Raw genomic sequence first — 17680 nt, 5'->3', positions numbered from 1 at the left:
TTGTAAGGCCTCTCCCAGGAAAAAATGAGCCTGTCTATTCCTCTAATCCTCCCTCCTTCCTTTTTAAATTAAATATAGTGGAGCATGCGTGTTCGCTTCAAGGTGGTTTAAATTGTGCCTCGGGAACACTTTTTTAACCAAACCCAGACAATGGTGCACTTCGCAGGGGCCCTTCCTGAGGCTGAATTTTCTGTGATGCATCTCTGAATCCAGGAGTAACGGCAATTCAAGCAGGCTTTTATCTGGGGTTCCCTTGCACTACGATTTGCTTTGTTTTCAGAATGGGATGTTTGAAATCTTCATCATGTGTCTCAGAGTTGTTTTCTAGTGTTTTTTTAAGATGTTTAGCAAATGAGGCAGATGTATTTAACTGGGGAGGGAAGAACAGTTCTGGAGACATGTCATGGCTGATGCATCTGTGCTTAAATTACCCAAAGGTGTGGGCTACTTCACTGTGTAACTCTGAAGTGTTAATGCAAACATTCTTATTGTAAGGAAGAGCCCTTCCTAGTGCACACTTCTGCTACTGTGTTGCTGTGACACATGCTGCAGCAGAGTATATGTTTGTGACAGAGAGACGTGTGGCTTCCTAAATACGAGATTTTGCTATCACTGTGCTTTTTCAGAGCGAATTTACTGATTATAAAGGAATTAAATGACTGGCAGTAATACAAAAGGTGATTCAGAGAAGGGGGGGGGGTTTGTTTATTTTCTCTTTTAGTATTCCTTGCATAGAGTTTTACACTAGAATCTTTCTGTTACATATTGGTTCTATGTGCAGAGTCTTTAAATAGCGGCTTTATCATAAATAGTTGCATTACAGGCATTGGATGTTGCAAGCCTTTTTACATTAACTGCACTATTGCTGAAAACAACTAGGACTGTTAGGGAATGAAAGATTGCAAGAAGCTACATCTTGCTGATGCAGAGTTTACTGCTTTAATTTTTTTAATACCAACTGATATTTGTTCTTTTCTGAGCATTTTATTTTCTGATCTTTTTTCAGGATTGTCTTTGCTGATTTCTTCATTATGAATCTCATTCTGTGGGTGAAAGGATCCTCAGCTGCCATCCCTTTTGGCACTTTGGTTGCTATCCTGGCTATGTGGTTTGGAATTTCAGTGCCACTAACCTTTGTTGGTGCATATTTTGGCTTCAAAGAGAAGGTAAGGCTCTGAATACAGTTTTGAAATACACCTGTCCTCAGTAGTTGAGCCATTGAATCCTTAAGTGTACAAGAATTGAAACATCTATGGCCCTGTGACTGTAAAATGATGTTTCACTTTGTCATGAATTTGAAACCAAGTATATGCTTCTAATGTCACACTAAACTCTTATTTTCTCTCTGTTCACTAGAATCAGAATTTTATAGTGCTCTTGGAGTTCTTGCTTGCCTTTTGTGCTTCAGTACAACCTCAGCAGTTTCTTTTTTGAAGTAGTACTTCAGAAGGACTTCAATTTGTACTTCACTATTTTGAGATAATGCCAGACAACCAAGAAGTTTGGGGTTTCTTTTATTAAGGACTGAACAGATTTCTTCCTTTCACATTCTGACTTTCTTACTGGCCAATAGTTGGAATGTCTAAAGCATGTGTGTTTTTTCCTAATGATGGATATCAAGTCTGTAGGTTTTTGTTTGGTAGCTTGTGATGGCTTATGGATGAAAATAAAGCTATGTTTATAAAATCTTTAGATGCTGATATTAGGGAAAAGTTATCTTATTTATGATGTAACAACTTATCTTTTAATTATATTAATTTGTTTTAAAGCCTATTGAACATCCAGTTCGTACAAACCAGATTCCTCGCCAAATTCCGGAACAGTCATTTTTCACAAAGCCGTTGCCTGGTATCATAATGGGCGGTATCCTGCCCTTTGGCTGTATTTTTATTCAACTCTTTTTCATTCTGAATAGCATTTGGTGAGTATCACTTTTTAAAATTCTAGTTATGTTGATTTGGTGATAAACACATGGTGAGTTTGAGTGTCCCAAACCAATTAATATAAGGAATAAACCAATCTTTAAAATGTTTTATCTTCTTGCAGACTTTTTTGTGGGATTTCTAGAATCTGCATATTTATTCTTGGTCTTAAAACTTATAACACTAGTTCTTACTGACAACAGTGATGTGTGAAATTAGTCCTGTTGCCTTGTTTTATCTTTCTGGCTCCGAACGGCACAAACATGGTTTCATGCTGTTGTGGTTAGATGGGTCCTAATCCTTTGTGTAACTATATTATGGTTTATGGAACTAGTATGGTGTAGCAGTGTCAGTTGTTAAATCAGAATCAGGTCAAGGTCTTGGGATTCCATGTTCTGCAAAACAAAGACTCCACCCCCTGTGAAACATCCACACCACTCCTAATTCTTGTCAAAATGTAGTCAAGCAGGTGCATGGAAAATTAAATCAGTGCAATCTTTCATAACTTTCACAACTTTCACAATGTAAATATGAAGTGTTTGATATATTGTTGCTCAATGGAAAATACTAACCTGAAAGTGCCAGGTTTTTAAGGTGTCCTCTGTTTATGTGGACGTTTCTTACAGAACATTTTTTTCTAAAGTAATTCTTAAATGCAAATATATTAGATATGTTACCATTTTACAGTAGTCCTCAACAGAAGTAGAAACCATGTAATACAGCTGTGCTGGAAAATATAATCAGCTGACAAATAGATATACTCTGGACTTTTGTAGCTGAAATTACCGAATTCCCAAATTGTTTCTCTGTATGTATCCTACAGAAGGGAAGCACAGGGGGAATGTGCAACTAATACTCCCTCTGTCAAATCCTACACTGCAGTAATTGTCGCATCAGTCAATAACGTTGATTTGGTTACTCCCCTTATCTGAAAGCCACTAGTTTAAAAGTAAACAGGCATATTTCACTTGCGTTTGTTTTTGTCGGTGTTTTTGTGTTTGGTTAGCCCTTGGATTGGAGTCAGACTTGGTATGGGGATAAAGTAGGAGTGAAGGAGCATCTGGTTGGTATAGTGAGGAGATGCAGAGGCACCTGGAAAACTTAGCTGCAGTATGAGGAAGTAAGTGGGTATTGTAACTAGGGAGGAATACAAGTGATGGAAGAGTCGGGGAAGCTAAAGGTCCTCTCAGCAAAGAGACCTGAAGTGATAAACATCGCTGGAGGAAATTGTCCATAACTGTTCTCTGTGAAAGTTTATAGATGCTAATTTCAGGGGAAGTATAATTGAAGACTGAGCATTGCTCTGTAAAGCAGTGGTTTTATTACTGCTGGCTTAAATGGATGTGTATTTACAAAGTACATTCAGATAAAGAAAACTTTTTATGAATCAGCCAATAGCGGTACAGACAAAGTTACCCCTGTGGTGTGTTTTTTCTGGATATGTTTTGAATTTTGTTTTGCTTTTGATTAGCTTAGCATCTGAGAATGAAACACTGTAAATTAACTCCTAACTTCAACCAAAAATGTGACTCTTGTTTGTTTTTTATTTTAGGTCTCATCAGATGTATTACATGTTCGGATTCTTGTTCCTAGTTTTTATAATTCTTCTGATTACGTGTTCGGAAGCTACAGTTTTGCTGTGCTACTTCCATCTGTGTGCAGAGGTAAAAAGCACAGTTTTGATGTAGATACCACTTCTGGCTGGAAGATGTTAGAAACAGAGTTGAGATATTCACACATACTGTGATGTGCCGGGCATTGTGGATGGATTGTATTGGGGGCCCTTGACATGCCTGTCTTAGCCACTCTTCTGAAATGTGCCTTTTGCTTCAAAATTCACCATTTGCTGCAGATAAGCCAAAATAACCAGTCTTGATTTTAGAATAATTTCATGTTCGTAGTGGAAGCAATACAGCTGACTTTGAGAAAGAAAAAAGTAGCTATGTGCTATGTTAGAATTTTTCTGTCTATGAGATAAATTTTGGGGAATTAAATGTATTTCATAGGACGATGGTGTTTTTTAGCCAGTTTATTTATATTCTATGTGATGTCTCTTACTGAATGGTTTATTGTTCCTTTCAGGATTATCATTGGTGGTGGCGATCATTCTTGACGAGCAGCTTTACAGCAGTTTATCTCTTTATCTATGCAGTTCATTACTTCTTCTCTAAACTCCAGATAACAGGAACTGCTAGCACCATTTTATACTTTGGTTACACAATGATCATGGTTTTGATTTTTTTCCTTTTCACAGGTAAGTACAGTGCTCAAACTAAAATGAATGCAGGGGTTTCTGTTTTTGAAATGAGAAACATTAGGTGAAATTTAGACCATCTGAAACATCAAATACAATTTATGACTCTTCAGGCAGTGTTACTTTTATGGTTTGAGACACCACACATAACAGTAAGATATTCTTTAAGGGTTTTTTTTCTAATTTGAAATGCATTTCATGTATAGTATAATTAATTTTCCTTTATTGCATATTGTATTAGCTGTGAGTTGAAACCATTGTATTTTCAAAGTGTCATTCTTGTTGACTTTGATATCAGGGGTGTTTAAATTGATTCTGGATTTCATAATTGTTTCTAGAAGTTCTGTAATTAGAGATACTGTGCTCTGCATATGGAGAATAAAAGATGTTTTCGGCTTTTGCTATTAACAAGTGAAGCAGTTTGGTGCTGGGCAGAGAGTGAAAATTGACAGTAGAGAGTTCTGGTACTAGTAGAGGCGGTCTGCTTGTTAAGCACCACTTCTTAATGACAGGAATGTGTTGTAACTGGAGGAACCTGTTTGAAATATGGCTCTTCATGTTTAACAATCCAACTTTTCTGATGTTAGTCATGCAGACTAAGTGTCTTCTACAGAATTACTCTAATGTTCATAATCACTTGACTCAAACTATAATTTCAAGGTTGATTTGATGCGAAATCTCTGCCAGATTTACCATGTGTTAGGTGAAATTAGAAGCTCTTTGAAGGGTACTGGCCCTTAAAATTAGCCAGGAGCATTTTGTATTCATGTTCATCATACTGCTGCTGTGTATATGTAGTTTTAACACATGAAGTCAGATCTTTAATGTATCACTCTGCTTAGCATCATGAAGTACTGCAGTGGTAAAACTAGAGAGAATGCTGACTCACATATAATGGGTTGTTCCTAAAACCAGCCTTTATGTTCGTTCCTAAGATTCGTAATAGAGGATTTCTTTGTGGATGGCATGATGGTTTGGATTGTTACTTCTTAACATCTTCTACCTGATTATTGAAGCGTGCCATAATTGCTTTATGTTGGCTTTATGAAGGGCATCATTTAACTCCTTGATGCAGTTAAAAAAGTGGCTAAAATAAGTAATGAAAGTACGTCGTAGCATCAGACTTCAAGTTTGTCAATTCAGCAGTGAGAAGGAACTCTTTCATCTTTATTGCCTCTAATACTTGTTGAGCATGAGGCAAAAAAACCCCACTGTTGTCATAAAACACTGAAGATAATTACTGTATGGGTTTGAACAAAGCAAGTACTCTGTAGAAATTATATTTAATAACATTAACTGGCACTTTTTGCTAGATTTTCAGTGTTGTTTGTTATTTAGACCTATGTCTCTTCAAAAGAAAGTAAAAAAAGTTTCAAAAAAGTGGGGGGGGAAGAAAGGGAGGATTTAATTCTTTTTAATTATTAGAAGGCAAATGTAGAAGTTGGCATATTGCCAATTAAACCCCTGCTTAAATCCTGGCAAAACAGAGAAGCTCCAGATGTCCTCTATGACATATATACAAAAATACCAAACACAAACTATAGTGTAAAATGTTTTAATTACTTTTAAACTAAAGCAATGTGTTAATGTGTGTCTGGGCTTTAGGATAGGTTAGTTGCTATTCTGCCAATTTCAATTTCACTTACAAGATGCAAATTGGTGGAATTAAAAATATCACTTTCATATATAAAATGATAATTGAAATTGTCATGGCAGCTGCTGAAATGTTATTAAAAGCTTCAGACGTGCTGATCCTGGTGTTCTTCATGTGCAGGCCAGTGAGGCCCCCAAAGTACTGTAATAAACTGTGCTGCTGATGTTACTTTTGCAGTGTCTCTTGGTTGGGTGGTTTTTTTTTTAATAGAAACATGATAGCGGTGGCTGTGCTGTATTTGTAGTTCATGAAGAAAGCTGCTACACGGTCCCTTTTTTTAAATTGGATAGACTAGCTAGCCACTAGAAAGGCAGAAGGCACATGGAGTGTGTAATAAATCCTTGCTGATGTAAAACGCTGTGATAAATTTCTTTCCCATATTTAGTTTGATGATTGATATTTTTGGGGGCGCTGAAATGTGAGCTGTTGTAGATAGATGACTCAAGCAAAGTTAGATGCCCTCTGCTTTGTTCTCTAAAATACTCATTAATAGTACTTGCTTTGGAAAATAAGGGGTCAGTCCTTTACAAGTTTATGGAGGTCAGGGAGTTTACTAATGTAACTTTACACACTGTTTACAGTAATGGTCGTCTTCCTGCATGTCTGTTCCTGAAATGGGACCTTGATCTGTTCCACTTAAGTTAGCACTGGGTATTCTGGTTTTCTCCATTCTTGCCCATTAGGACTCGGCAACTGTGGCAGAAATATAAAGAGCAGCGTTAATACCTCCTGCGTGATGGTGTGTTGTGTTACTGTGCACATCACAAAAGAGATCATAATGAATAAGTAAACAGGAACTGAATACTTGTATGGCAATAACAACAGTAATATAGTCCATCTGACAATAATATAATCCATCTGACTGGTGAAATCTAGCAATTAATGTGCACACCCAAACAAGACAATTTTATTTTAACGTACAAACTGCGGCTAATCTTTCAAGAAATAACAAGTGTGGGTGAATGGGGATAGCTACATGATTACGTGCATTTCATGCTAGGAGACAAAAAAATGTTGATCTTAGTCAAAGCATGTTGCTTTATAGTGACCTCTATTTTTGAACATCATTTTCACTTGTGAGTTAATGCCATTTTTAAAATTGAGTTTTGATCTTCTGGGTAGATTGTGTTTAGAATCCGAGATTCTGAAGCACCCACCACTGTGCAGTGATTGAAACCAGTATGATACAGAGAGCTTTTAAGGTACATAAGAAGTATCAGCCAAGTGCAGAGTGCTTTTCTATTTGCTTTCGTACAATCTGTTCGTGCTTTGAATTCTTTTTTCTTCATTAAACAATAAAGCTAGAAGAAAAGAAATAGAACAGAGCAGTCTGCTTAATGTATTTTGGCATTATTCTGTGCAACAATCCTTATTTTTTTAATTCTGAATTTAAACTAGTTTACTAATAACTTTCCCTTGCCCAGTTAGATGCCAGCTTGCAATCTTCTTTCAGTGTAGAAGAAAACTGTTGCTGCACGGTAGTATGTATTGCGGACAAGAATATTCAACAGTATAGAAAATGGAGGACAAAAAGTTAAAAAAAACAACTGAGGTGTCAGTGTCTCCCTAGTAAGTGTAAATGGATGCATTGGACATTTCGCTTCTTGGATAGAGAAATGACTTGAGACATCTTCACAACTGGACCCTTGAATTTGAAATAGCTCTCGCAAAAATGATCTTTTAGCTGTACCTCCCTAGGATGATCAGTGATGTACAGTGGGCTGCGTTGCACTAGGTGGCATCAGTTTCCTGGGCTAATAGGGGTTATTTAGAAATGCAGGAGCTTAAAATATGAAAGTCACCCACTGGGGAAAAATAAAGGTCTACCCCGGAAAAGTAACTTCTTAAATGTATGTCTTTCAGATGCTTTTTCGTTTGATTTAAGCTAGTGAGCGGTTAGGATTAGTTAAAGTAAACTATAGCTGCCAAACTATTTTGTAATTTTAGATTAAAACAAACAAACAGATTTTACAGGCTCGTTGGAAGAATTGGTGTCAGGCTTGATATCTTTGCGCTGTGTCGTTTGATAGAGATGCGCATAGGAAAGCAGTAAAAACTTACAATGGAAAGGTGTTTAGACCAATCAGAAAATCAGTTTAGAGGTCTCAACTCTTTCAGCTAGCAGGGGTTTTTTGTTTATTTGTTTGGAGGTTTGGTGGTGGGGTTTGGTTTTTTGGGGGGTTGGTTTGTTTTTTTAAGTACTTACTGTTAGATTTTTTTTTGTAACAGCTTTAAAAAAGCTATCTTTGGGTATCTGTTTTCTGTCATGTTGTGTTCATTGATATCTGTCAGTGAAGCAGTAAGCTGAAGAGGTATGCTTCTTGTTGATAGTGCTTCAAAACTTTGGTTTCAGTTTGAATGTATTTTGAAAGAAACAAATATAAGCCAGATCCTTGGGTGATCTTATCTAAAGCTTACCTAAATAGTCCTGCTATTCTAATTAGAGGTGCATTTTAAGTAAGGAAAAATAAGGAACAATTCTAATTTTGGTGCAAGTTGTGCTTAAAAAAAATGCTCAGGATTGAAGAGTTGAGTATGATTTTTGAGAAAATGCATTTCAAGCCATGCTGCTTTAGATGGCAAGGTTGTATTTTAACCGCTGCAACCAATAATGGCAGTTTTACTGGGTAGAGCTGCAGTTGTAGGAAACTGATCATGCGCTGACCTGTACTTTAAGACTGGCTTTAGTCAAAGTAGTTGAAAGGGGAATCTGAGAACCTGTCACACTAGTCAGCACTGGCCTAAAGATCCAATATGTAGATGCTTTTCTGTATAAAGTGCTAAAAGTTGGAACAAGTAGCAAACTTGTGAAATGGGCTAAAATGTAGAAAACAAATTCTAGCTAGAGTTTTCAAGCAAGCCAAAACTAGTTCAGAGTTACTCTTCTTCTCCAGTCATTCTTTATTTGCAGATCCCTTTCTGATTGGGATATTTACTTCTGTATAGAAAACTGAAAGCTTTTTGACTGAATTACTTTTTGTGGACCTCTCAGCAGTTCATGGAATTACAAGCACCCCCCGATCTGAGGTGGAAAACCCACTGAATTTCAGTGGAACCAGGCACTGTGTTGCTTATGTTCTTCAAAAAAAGTTAAGTTTTTTGCTGCAGTACCATAAGCAATCCTGTAGGTAAAGCAGCTGTACAACTTAAAGTAGCTTATAAATAATGTGTCCTTAACTTACATTAATTTCTGTTGATTAATACTGCTTTTGTAATACAAACACAACTCCACGGTGACCTGAGCTTTGGGAAGTTCCTAGTCTGAGTGTTTGGCCCACGTTACTTAGGGGGGAAGCACTAAAACACTTAGTTGATTTGCTCTGATTAATTCTCACTTCTAAATTTGCAATTGGATTCTTGAGATTGGTTTAAAGGTGCTGGCAGAATCACAGCTAGGTTGAAAAATCTTTCTGATCTTTGAGCATCAAGTATGCTGTTTAGGTGAAGCACTTCTGGGGTCCTAAGTTTGATACTCTTTTTGAAGTTTCTGGTCTATAGACCTATCCACATCTGGAATTTGTAGAATACATTTGTTCATGCGAGGGAAGAAGAAATTACAACACTGGTAAGCCCTAATTATCAGTGTGGAAGTAACGACAGAAGGAAACTCTGCTGACCAGGGAAGGTGTACTGACTGTGTAAGGCTGTATCTTGGTGATGAGTCTGGCCTTTCTCTCCTGAGCTTACAAGTTCATGGTCCAAATCTGGTATCTAACAAACATTACCACTTACTGCTTGTGTTAGGAAACATAGTCTTATCTGATTCCACTACATTGGCAAGATTTCTGATAAAGCTTAAAAAAGGAGCAGGGGGTCCTTGGTCTTTGATTGCTAAACAGACTTTTTTTAGGAGGGAAGTTGAAAATCGGTGGTACTGAAACCTGTGAAAATCTGTTTATAGATGAAATGCTGGTTCACAGTGTGAAGCCTTCAGATTCTGCTATGAATGAGGCCATGTTTTATAGAAAGCTGGTGTATCAGAAACATTCAGAGTGACAAGGATTGGGGAAAAATACTGTGGATTTGGAGTGTTATTAAGTTATGGCACACTCAGAAAACTGTGTGGTAAATCTCATTCTTGTCTTAAGGTTATACATTTTTGTTATGATATTACAATTTTGTTCTAGAACAGCAGATAGGTTTGGTTTTTTTAAGAGATCTCATCTGTTAAACATTTTAAAGAAACATGGCTCTCAATGCCGTAAAATTCTCAGAGTGGGCTATATTATAAAAAACAACTAGAAAGCAGATGCTGAGAACCATTATTAGGAAAAAAAACATGAGAGCAAGGCTTAGAGTAACAATGCTGATATTGGAGTATTGGACACAGTAGGAAGGAGTGAGAATTGACCATAAACTGCAAAGACTTAGCGATGTCAAGCCTACAAAGGAATTAAATTTCTTCTGTGGTTGGTGTCTGATCTCCTATCAACAGCAGTAAATCTGCCGTCTCCTACTGTTTCAGAGGATGATAACTGCAAACTTGGAGGGAAAGGGTAATCTGTGGTGTATAATAGTAGGCTGTCAAAAAGCCTTTAACTGCAAATATACATGGTAGCACGAAGAATACAAGAATTGGCATATAGATAATAAGCATCCAAAGACAGATTCCTCACTTATCAAATGCGTAGATGTCTGAAAGACAGAAATGTAGAGAATGCAGAAAAGACAAGTGCTTAATAAAGAACCTTCTAGTTAGTAAACCAGTCACAAGGAAATAGTGAAAAGAGTTGGAGCTGATGTTAAACGTGGGCTACACAAACAGAAAAGGATGAATGTAAAACTGGAGGAGCTGAGTGCATAAGCTTGCAAGTGCCTGTAGTGTAGCTGGTAAGGGCTGGCACAGGGCTGGCACGTAGCTCTGTCTTTGAGAGTGAATTTGGCTGAAACTGAGACCTTCCCGTTTTTGGGCTCGTAAGGTTTAACATCTGTGTGGCAGTTTACCCCTAGGTAAAAGCATGAGGAACAGTGCATCGCTTCCCTTAGAGGCTGAAGACTTAATTAATTGTGTGGTACTCAATGTTTCCTTACATATGAAGTTGCTAAAGTAATTTAAAAATAAATGTGATGGACAATGTCTTTGCAGTTGTCCCATAACAGTGGCTGTGGGGTGCAAATTACAGGCTTGTTCTTCAGCTTAAAAACAGAAAACTGGTATAGACTAATCTCATTCAGTGTCATCTCTCTCGCCATCGTATTACTCTGCACTGTGCTCGAGCCACAGGGCTTGACCTGTGGCCCAAAGTCCCTTCAGAAGATAGTTGTGGGTTTTTTTTCTTCTGCTGTTGGGTTGGATGATTAAAGAACAGGGTTGGTAAGAAATCAAGGAAGGTAATACCAAACCCGACCACAGGTCTGCTACCCGAGCACCCTCACAGCAGTACTCCCAGGAAGGGCGATGAGGACAGCACAAGCGTGTGCTGATGCTTTCTCCCAGCCTCCCATCAGCTGCAGCTCAAGGGCTTATTTAGCACTTGAAATGGTGTCTCTGTAATTAATAGCCTTTGGATTTCTTTGTGAATTTGTTCGGTTGCCCGAAGTAGTATATGTTTTTTATTATCTATAGTGACCTGTGACAAGAAAATCCACAGCTTGAATACACATTACACAAAATTATGTGTTTTGGGTTGTGTCACTGCTAGTTTGCTTTGATGCTTGCTCAGAACTGCTGCAGCACTCACAGCATTGCCTTAGCAACAGGACGTAACGGGACACAGAGAGAAAGAGGTTCCTTGTTCCTGAGTATAAATAGAGCATGATGAACAGAAAACTGGGCCAGGTGATTTTTCCCAAGGCCTTGTTTTGTGTCATAATTCATAGGTGGCTGTGAACTATTGTGGAGCTAAAAAATCCAGGAAGGTGTTGACTTTGTCTGCGTATAAAAGTCAGTTCCTTAAATGGTGCTGTGTGCCTGCTAGTGGTGATAGTAGCATCACCTTCAGTGGTTTAAAGGTACATCAAGCAGCCTGGTCCTGAAAGTCATCTTTGATATAAATCAATAACTTAGCCTAGGGATGAGTGTGTGTTGTTAAATTTAACAAGCGCTGTTATTCTGGGTAGTTAGCTGGATTACAATGTTATATTCTGTCCTGCTGGGAAGTACTTGTTAGATTTTTCTCTCGGAGCAAAGTGGAAGATAAACTAACCATTTTCACTTTCTCATTTTAGGGACTATTGGATTTTTTGCCTGCTTCTGGTTTGTAAGTAAGATTTACAGTGTTGTGAAAGTGGACTGAAAGGCTTCAAAGTGTCTTTTGAACATATCTCCCTTGCTGTTTGATAATTTTTACTATGTATTGAAAAACATCCTGTGTAATTATTCTGATTTGTAAAAGCTGAAGAGCAAACTGCAGCATAAAATACAGATTTTTATGGAGGGAAATGGCACCACTGGAAAAATGTTTACATCAGTATAACTCATTGAACATGTTCATTCTGATAATTCTAAAAATGATATCCAGAATTTGATTTAGGACAAATAAAAATTCTGTGAACTATTTTATTTGAAAAATGAGTGTGTCATACAGTCCTCCAGCTGAAATTCCTTGTGATTTTTTTTTTTTTTTTACTTCTTTTGGTTACCATTTATATACCATGAAAGCATAGGACTGTCAAGTAAATCTATGTAAAATGTGAATTTTTTTAACTTAACTATGATTGTACATATTATCCTGCACCTTCTTTACAGCTAGATATCTTCTTACAAATGTACATGCATTTAGTGTAATGTAGACTTTATTAAAAATATCGACACTGGTTTTTGTTCAAATAAAACTGCACAACTCTAGCCGACTTGTTTCCTTTCTTGTTAATTAGACCTTCACTAGCTGGACACAGATGACATCAGTTTGACCAGATGATAGCTTTTGAGTTTTATATTGTTTATAAGCAGTTTGGCTGTGACTTTGGCTGCAAATTGTCTGTGCGAGCAGAAGGACTGGTAGGTCACTGCAGTCTGTGGCTGTGGGGTGGGCAGGGGCTTCTGAAGCTGCTGCCGCCGCCGGTACCTGTGCATCAGCTGTGTGCTTACTCTAACTTTCCCCCAAATATTTTTTGCTGGACAAACCATGAATCTATAGCAAAGAGTGAAAACCATTGCCTTCTTTTAGCTCTCCCAAAACACACATCTGGTGGTCTTCACAGGATGAAATACAGTGTGTGCCTTGCTGGGAAGTTTAGCCGTGAATCTAGTGGGCTTGGGAACGGGGGATTCTTAAAGGTGAAGCCTTTCTTCCTGCTCTGCAGAGCTTGTGTTTACATGCTGGATTACAGAAGAGGGAGTATCTTAACAGCCTCTTCAGTTATAAGATTGCAGGCATGCTTTTCAGGAATGTCAGGGCTTTAAAGAGGGTCCCCAAAATGTTGAACCGCACTTGAAGCCGAGCAGAGAGTCACGTCAGACACGTGATTCAAACGGCTGCGTTACTGACCCCGTTGGGGGTGAGTAAGGGGATGTTCACTCAGATTAATGGGTGAAATACTCAAAGCTTATTAACTGGCATATGGAAACATTCATCGCTGGAAGCTGCTTTTCGATGTCTAAGCCTGCAATTTAACAAGATGCAAAATGACTCCATATCTTTTCGTAGTCATACAAATACTAGGTAATTGTAGTTAATGTTTAGTATCCTTTCCAAAATGTTATCTTTGGTATGAGGATTTCAGGTCTCGCCTCTACGTGTAGTTGTTCTTTCCAGGTTACTGAAGCGTGGGACAGATCACCTGGCTATGCTGGGGTGAGTACCAGGCGGCATCTTTTGAACAGTCCCTGTGGCATAAAAACAAGGCGTTAGACAACTTAATAAAAAGGGCCAAACATTAGTGTATCATGAGGAGCTGGCTACAATAAAGATTGTTTCAAGTGAGGTTCAGGTGTGGTCTTGATGGCAACTTGGCCCCCTAAATGTTTTCCCCTCTTACCACCACGATATCCAGTTTCCTTTCTGTTCCTTCCCAGAAGTGGAAGACTACAGAGTTGCAATTAGAGAAATCAGCGTGTGGTTATCTGCTGGTTCAAGAGCGCTCTTATTAAAGATTTCATGCTTATATTGAAATTGGTGCTGCTCTGTTCAAAAAAGTCTTTCCTATTAAATCTTACATTTAAAGTTTGTTGGGTTTTTTTATGGGATACTTTAAAAAAAAAATTTCTGGCTGAAGCTGCTGTTGCATTTTATGTGTTCAAAGGGAAATGAGAGAATTTGGAGCTACAATTGGCATAAAATCCCAGCAGGAAATTTTGCCAGATGAATAAATACACATTTCACAAGAGGCAAAGTAAAATGAGTTGTAAAATTGTATTTACGGTGCTTTTTCTGCTTTTACTGTGACTACTAGTGAGCTAAAAAGTAGAAACTGGGTGAAGCAAGCTTCTGAAGCTTGCCCGTAGTCTGGAGCCAAAGCCATGAAAGCAAAAGCAGTCGTTCTCGCACAGTTATCATTGGAGAACTTGGTTTGTTTTTTGTAATAGGCCCCGTTCATGCAAAGCTGGTATAATTCATAATTCAGCAGCCTTTGTGGTGGAGACAAAATGTTGCGGAGCAGTAGAGTGTGTCTAAAACAATCAGAAAGAGGCTGGAGTTGTGGTCTCTTTTCTTCAAAAGAAGTGGGTGCAGTCATGGCCAAGGCAGTTATTCTGCTGTAATGGTCTGTCACGGGCTGTACCTCTGAGTACAATAAAAGTGAATTTTAAGGATGCTCTTCAGTGACATGCTACAGGGATGAGCTGGGGCGGGCAGTATCCTGACTGACGAATGTCTGGGTGGTGGCTTGTTTTAGAATAGTTTCTCTATTGTCTGTTTGTCCCTCCATGGACACCTGTAAGATTTGCTGCTGCTGCACGCCTCCTGCCCAAGAGGCAACTACTCCTCTCATCTCTTGAAGTCCTCTACGTCTCAGTATTTTTGGTAGCCCCAGATCTAAGATTTGTGCTGTTTGCGGAGAATCTGGATATAAGCCCTCGGAATTTTCTGCCATCTTTTTATGACCAAGGAAAAGCTGCAAGCTGTCTTTTGACATTGCACTTCCAGAGAAAGCCACCAGGCTGCAAGTTCAATACAAACTGTTACGAGTGCTTCTCAGTTTAAAGGTGGTGTAAGCCCTAGTCAGAAAGCAGACAGACCTCTTCGTTTGAATTTTATTGAGCACAGAATGGGCTGTGGTAATGGGGTTTTCCAGTGACTCTCGGTGCTCTTTGAGAGTTTTTAAACTATGGGTGAAGTTCTTGTCCACTCTGTGCTGCATCAGCCGTGCGTTTTGAAGAGGAAATGGTCAATATGGGGACACGAGTACTTAGATTAGCAGTAACTGGTGTCTGGTCTCTAACCCATTTTGTATTAACTTACAAATAATAGCTGTTACCCGGAAATAACCGTTATTCATCTACTGTCATTAGAACAATGGGCTTAATAAAGCATTCCCCATGCTGCTGCAGATACTCGAGCCTTCCTGCCCTCTTTAAAAAAGAAAAACATTAGGCGGAGTTTTAGCTCTTCTGAAGTGCCTGTGTAGGCATCTACACTGCATTTGTGTGATGCTCCCAGTAACAGCCTCACAGCAGATGAAGTGAACCATCTCCCGGGTGAGACTCTCCTTGTAATAACCACCCAAAGCCAGCAGACTCTGAAGAATGTCATGTTTGTCAGATTTTAAGTAAAACTTGACAAGTTACAACAGAACCTCAAAGAAAGGAGGGCTTTCGGTGCTGATGTTTTACATTTCATTCCACTTGCCTGAGCAGTGTTGAACAGACACAGCCTCATCGTCGCTCCTGAATGTAAACACCAGCGCAAGGCCTTGCTGACGTACAGCGAGGTGGGAGTCGGGTGCAGCCTGTGTGTGGGATTCATGCCCGTGCCTGTGTAAACCTCCTGGAGGACTACAAATGGTGCTGCTATGGGGGAGCTGAGATTGGAAGCATGTTTAATGAACAGCAGTGAACTTGTCTTCAGTGGTTTGCTTGATGTCCTTTATGCTGGTTGTGCTATTGCAGTGGGTAGCACGTTCCATGTTCACATTTAACATTTGTCTCAGAATTAAGCCTGCTATGCCAATAGCTTGAATGTTTATAGAGATCTGTTGCAAAGGACTAGGGGAGATGAAATTTAAACCAAAGTTTGCCTGCAGTTAAATGCTCATGTAGACATGGGATCTCTTCTGGAACCTGTGGGTGAGATCTCAAATGGCAATCACCACATGAAGATCCAGCTGTGAAAAGCACACATAAAAGAAAGGCTATCAGATGTTTTGCATCATAAGGATCGGGGAGAAGACAAACGGCTGCTGAAGTGGGTGGAGAAAGGTTAGGTCGTGCTGGTCAGAAACTGTAAGGACAGGACGATTCTCGGGCGTGTGATTTCCCGATGGAGATCTGTCCTCCATAGTCTTACACCACATGTTCAGATGTCCAGTTCCATTCCCATGAGCTGTGTCACCGAAGGTAACGGAGATAGCAGAGTGAAGTCCAGCACAGGTGTCGTTGGTTCTCTGACCGGTCTAATATTATTTTGCATTTTCCCTTCCAAGCAGGAATGGAATCACCGCAATTCTACACAGAAGCTCCCGGTGCCTCTGGGCTTCAGTATAGAAATGTGAAGCTGTTGTGCTCTTCACCTGCAGCTATGACTTGTTTAATTCAACTAAACTTAGAACTGAGCCTTAAAAACAGTGTCTGCTAAATGCGTGTCATGGAGCGGAATTATTTCAATATTCATATTTTTATTAAATATGTATTGTGTGCGCTAACCATTGTTTTTAGAAAAGGCACTCAAGGCGGTACGGGGGACTTTGGGTTATGGGGGCTTTGTTTTTGCTTTCTCTCTCACGTCTGGGGACAGCGTTCTGCCCTGAGAAGTGTAAAAAAGAGGGTCTGACCCCATTTCCCGAGCTTTCCGATGTATTCCTGCAGTGACTGAGCCCAGGAGGGGGTCCTGGAGGGTGCAGCCCCTGCAGCCAGCGCCCAAGGGCCCGTGCCCACGAGAAGAGATCAAACTGTTTCAGCCTCATCGTTAAGGCCGAAGTCGTGACTTGACTGCAGTGCAGTTCGCTTGTGGAGAACGGAGTTTTTATGGGAAAGGGCGAGGGGGAAAGGGCTTAACAACAGCCCAGGCTTTCCCCTAGGTCGATAACCAGCAGCTAACTCTCCTGGAGACACGGTGCACCCTTCTTAGCACGGTCTCTTTACGCTTTAGTGGGACGTCTTTGACTTTGCTGGGATGAAAGCAAGGTGGATGTCTTTCATGTTCTGTAGAGATGCTGCAAGCCTCTACCCAAAACTGCAGGTCAGGGTCACCATCTATTTTGCTATGAAAAGCAACTACAGTTAGGGAGTTCACAGTACGGCACTTTATCTTCCTAATCTCCGTGCCTCTTAGTTGCAGGCTACGCGCACTAATTAGCTTTGCTCATAGAAACCGGGAAGCCCGTAGACTTTCTGTGAAGTTATTAGCACCAGGATTTTTATAGATAACATTAGCATCTGTGGAGTTTACCCAAGGTAATTTATGTGCTGTTTGCAACTCAGGGAAAACTCTTAGATGTTTGACATCATAAACCAGTAAAACTTGGAGATTTATTACAAGGGCAGAGAGAACAGGGCCCTTGAGCTGCTTTGTTTATCATAAAAAGTCGGGTTAATCACACGTGCACATGTGCCTCTCATATTTTTGGGTTTCGTTTCCCTCCTGTGCTGCTCCTTGACAGGCTCTGCAGTAGATGAAAAGGTGCGGGAGCCCTGGCAACAGTCCTTTGGACTCTACAGGATGAGGATTATATTTGTACATCCAGAGGATATTTATCTCCCTCTTGAGCTACGGTTAACAGAGAAGAGACGTATGCCTCTGAGCTCCCAGTGAG

General features: G+C 39.5%; 1 protein-coding gene across 1 annotated transcript in view; it reads left to right on the top strand.

Moving 5' to 3' along the window:
* LOC104335727 (transmembrane 9 superfamily member 2-like) overlaps nt 1-12617 on the top strand; it is a 33421-nt gene extending 20804 nt beyond the window's left edge. Inside the window, exons 13-17 of the mRNA XM_075435439.1 lie at nt 1007-1166; nt 1770-1921; nt 3475-3586; nt 4005-4176; nt 11999-12617. Of these exons, the coding sequence (XP_075291554.1) occupies nt 1007-1166; nt 1770-1921; nt 3475-3586; nt 4005-4176; nt 11999-12066 (664 nt within the window). The 3' untranslated portion in view covers nt 12067-12617. The remainder of the gene's footprint in view (nt 1-1006; nt 1167-1769; nt 1922-3474; nt 3587-4004; nt 4177-11998) is intronic.
* The last annotated feature ends 5063 nt before the right edge of the window (nt 12618-17680 follow it).

This window comes from Opisthocomus hoazin, chromosome 14, assembly GCF_030867145.1.
Source record: "Opisthocomus hoazin isolate bOpiHoa1 chromosome 14, bOpiHoa1.hap1, whole genome shotgun sequence".
Taxonomy (NCBI): Eukaryota; Metazoa; Chordata; class Aves; order Opisthocomiformes; family Opisthocomidae; genus Opisthocomus; species Opisthocomus hoazin.
Note: the sequence above shows the minus strand (reverse complement) of the source record. Positions and strands in the feature narration are given on the sequence as shown.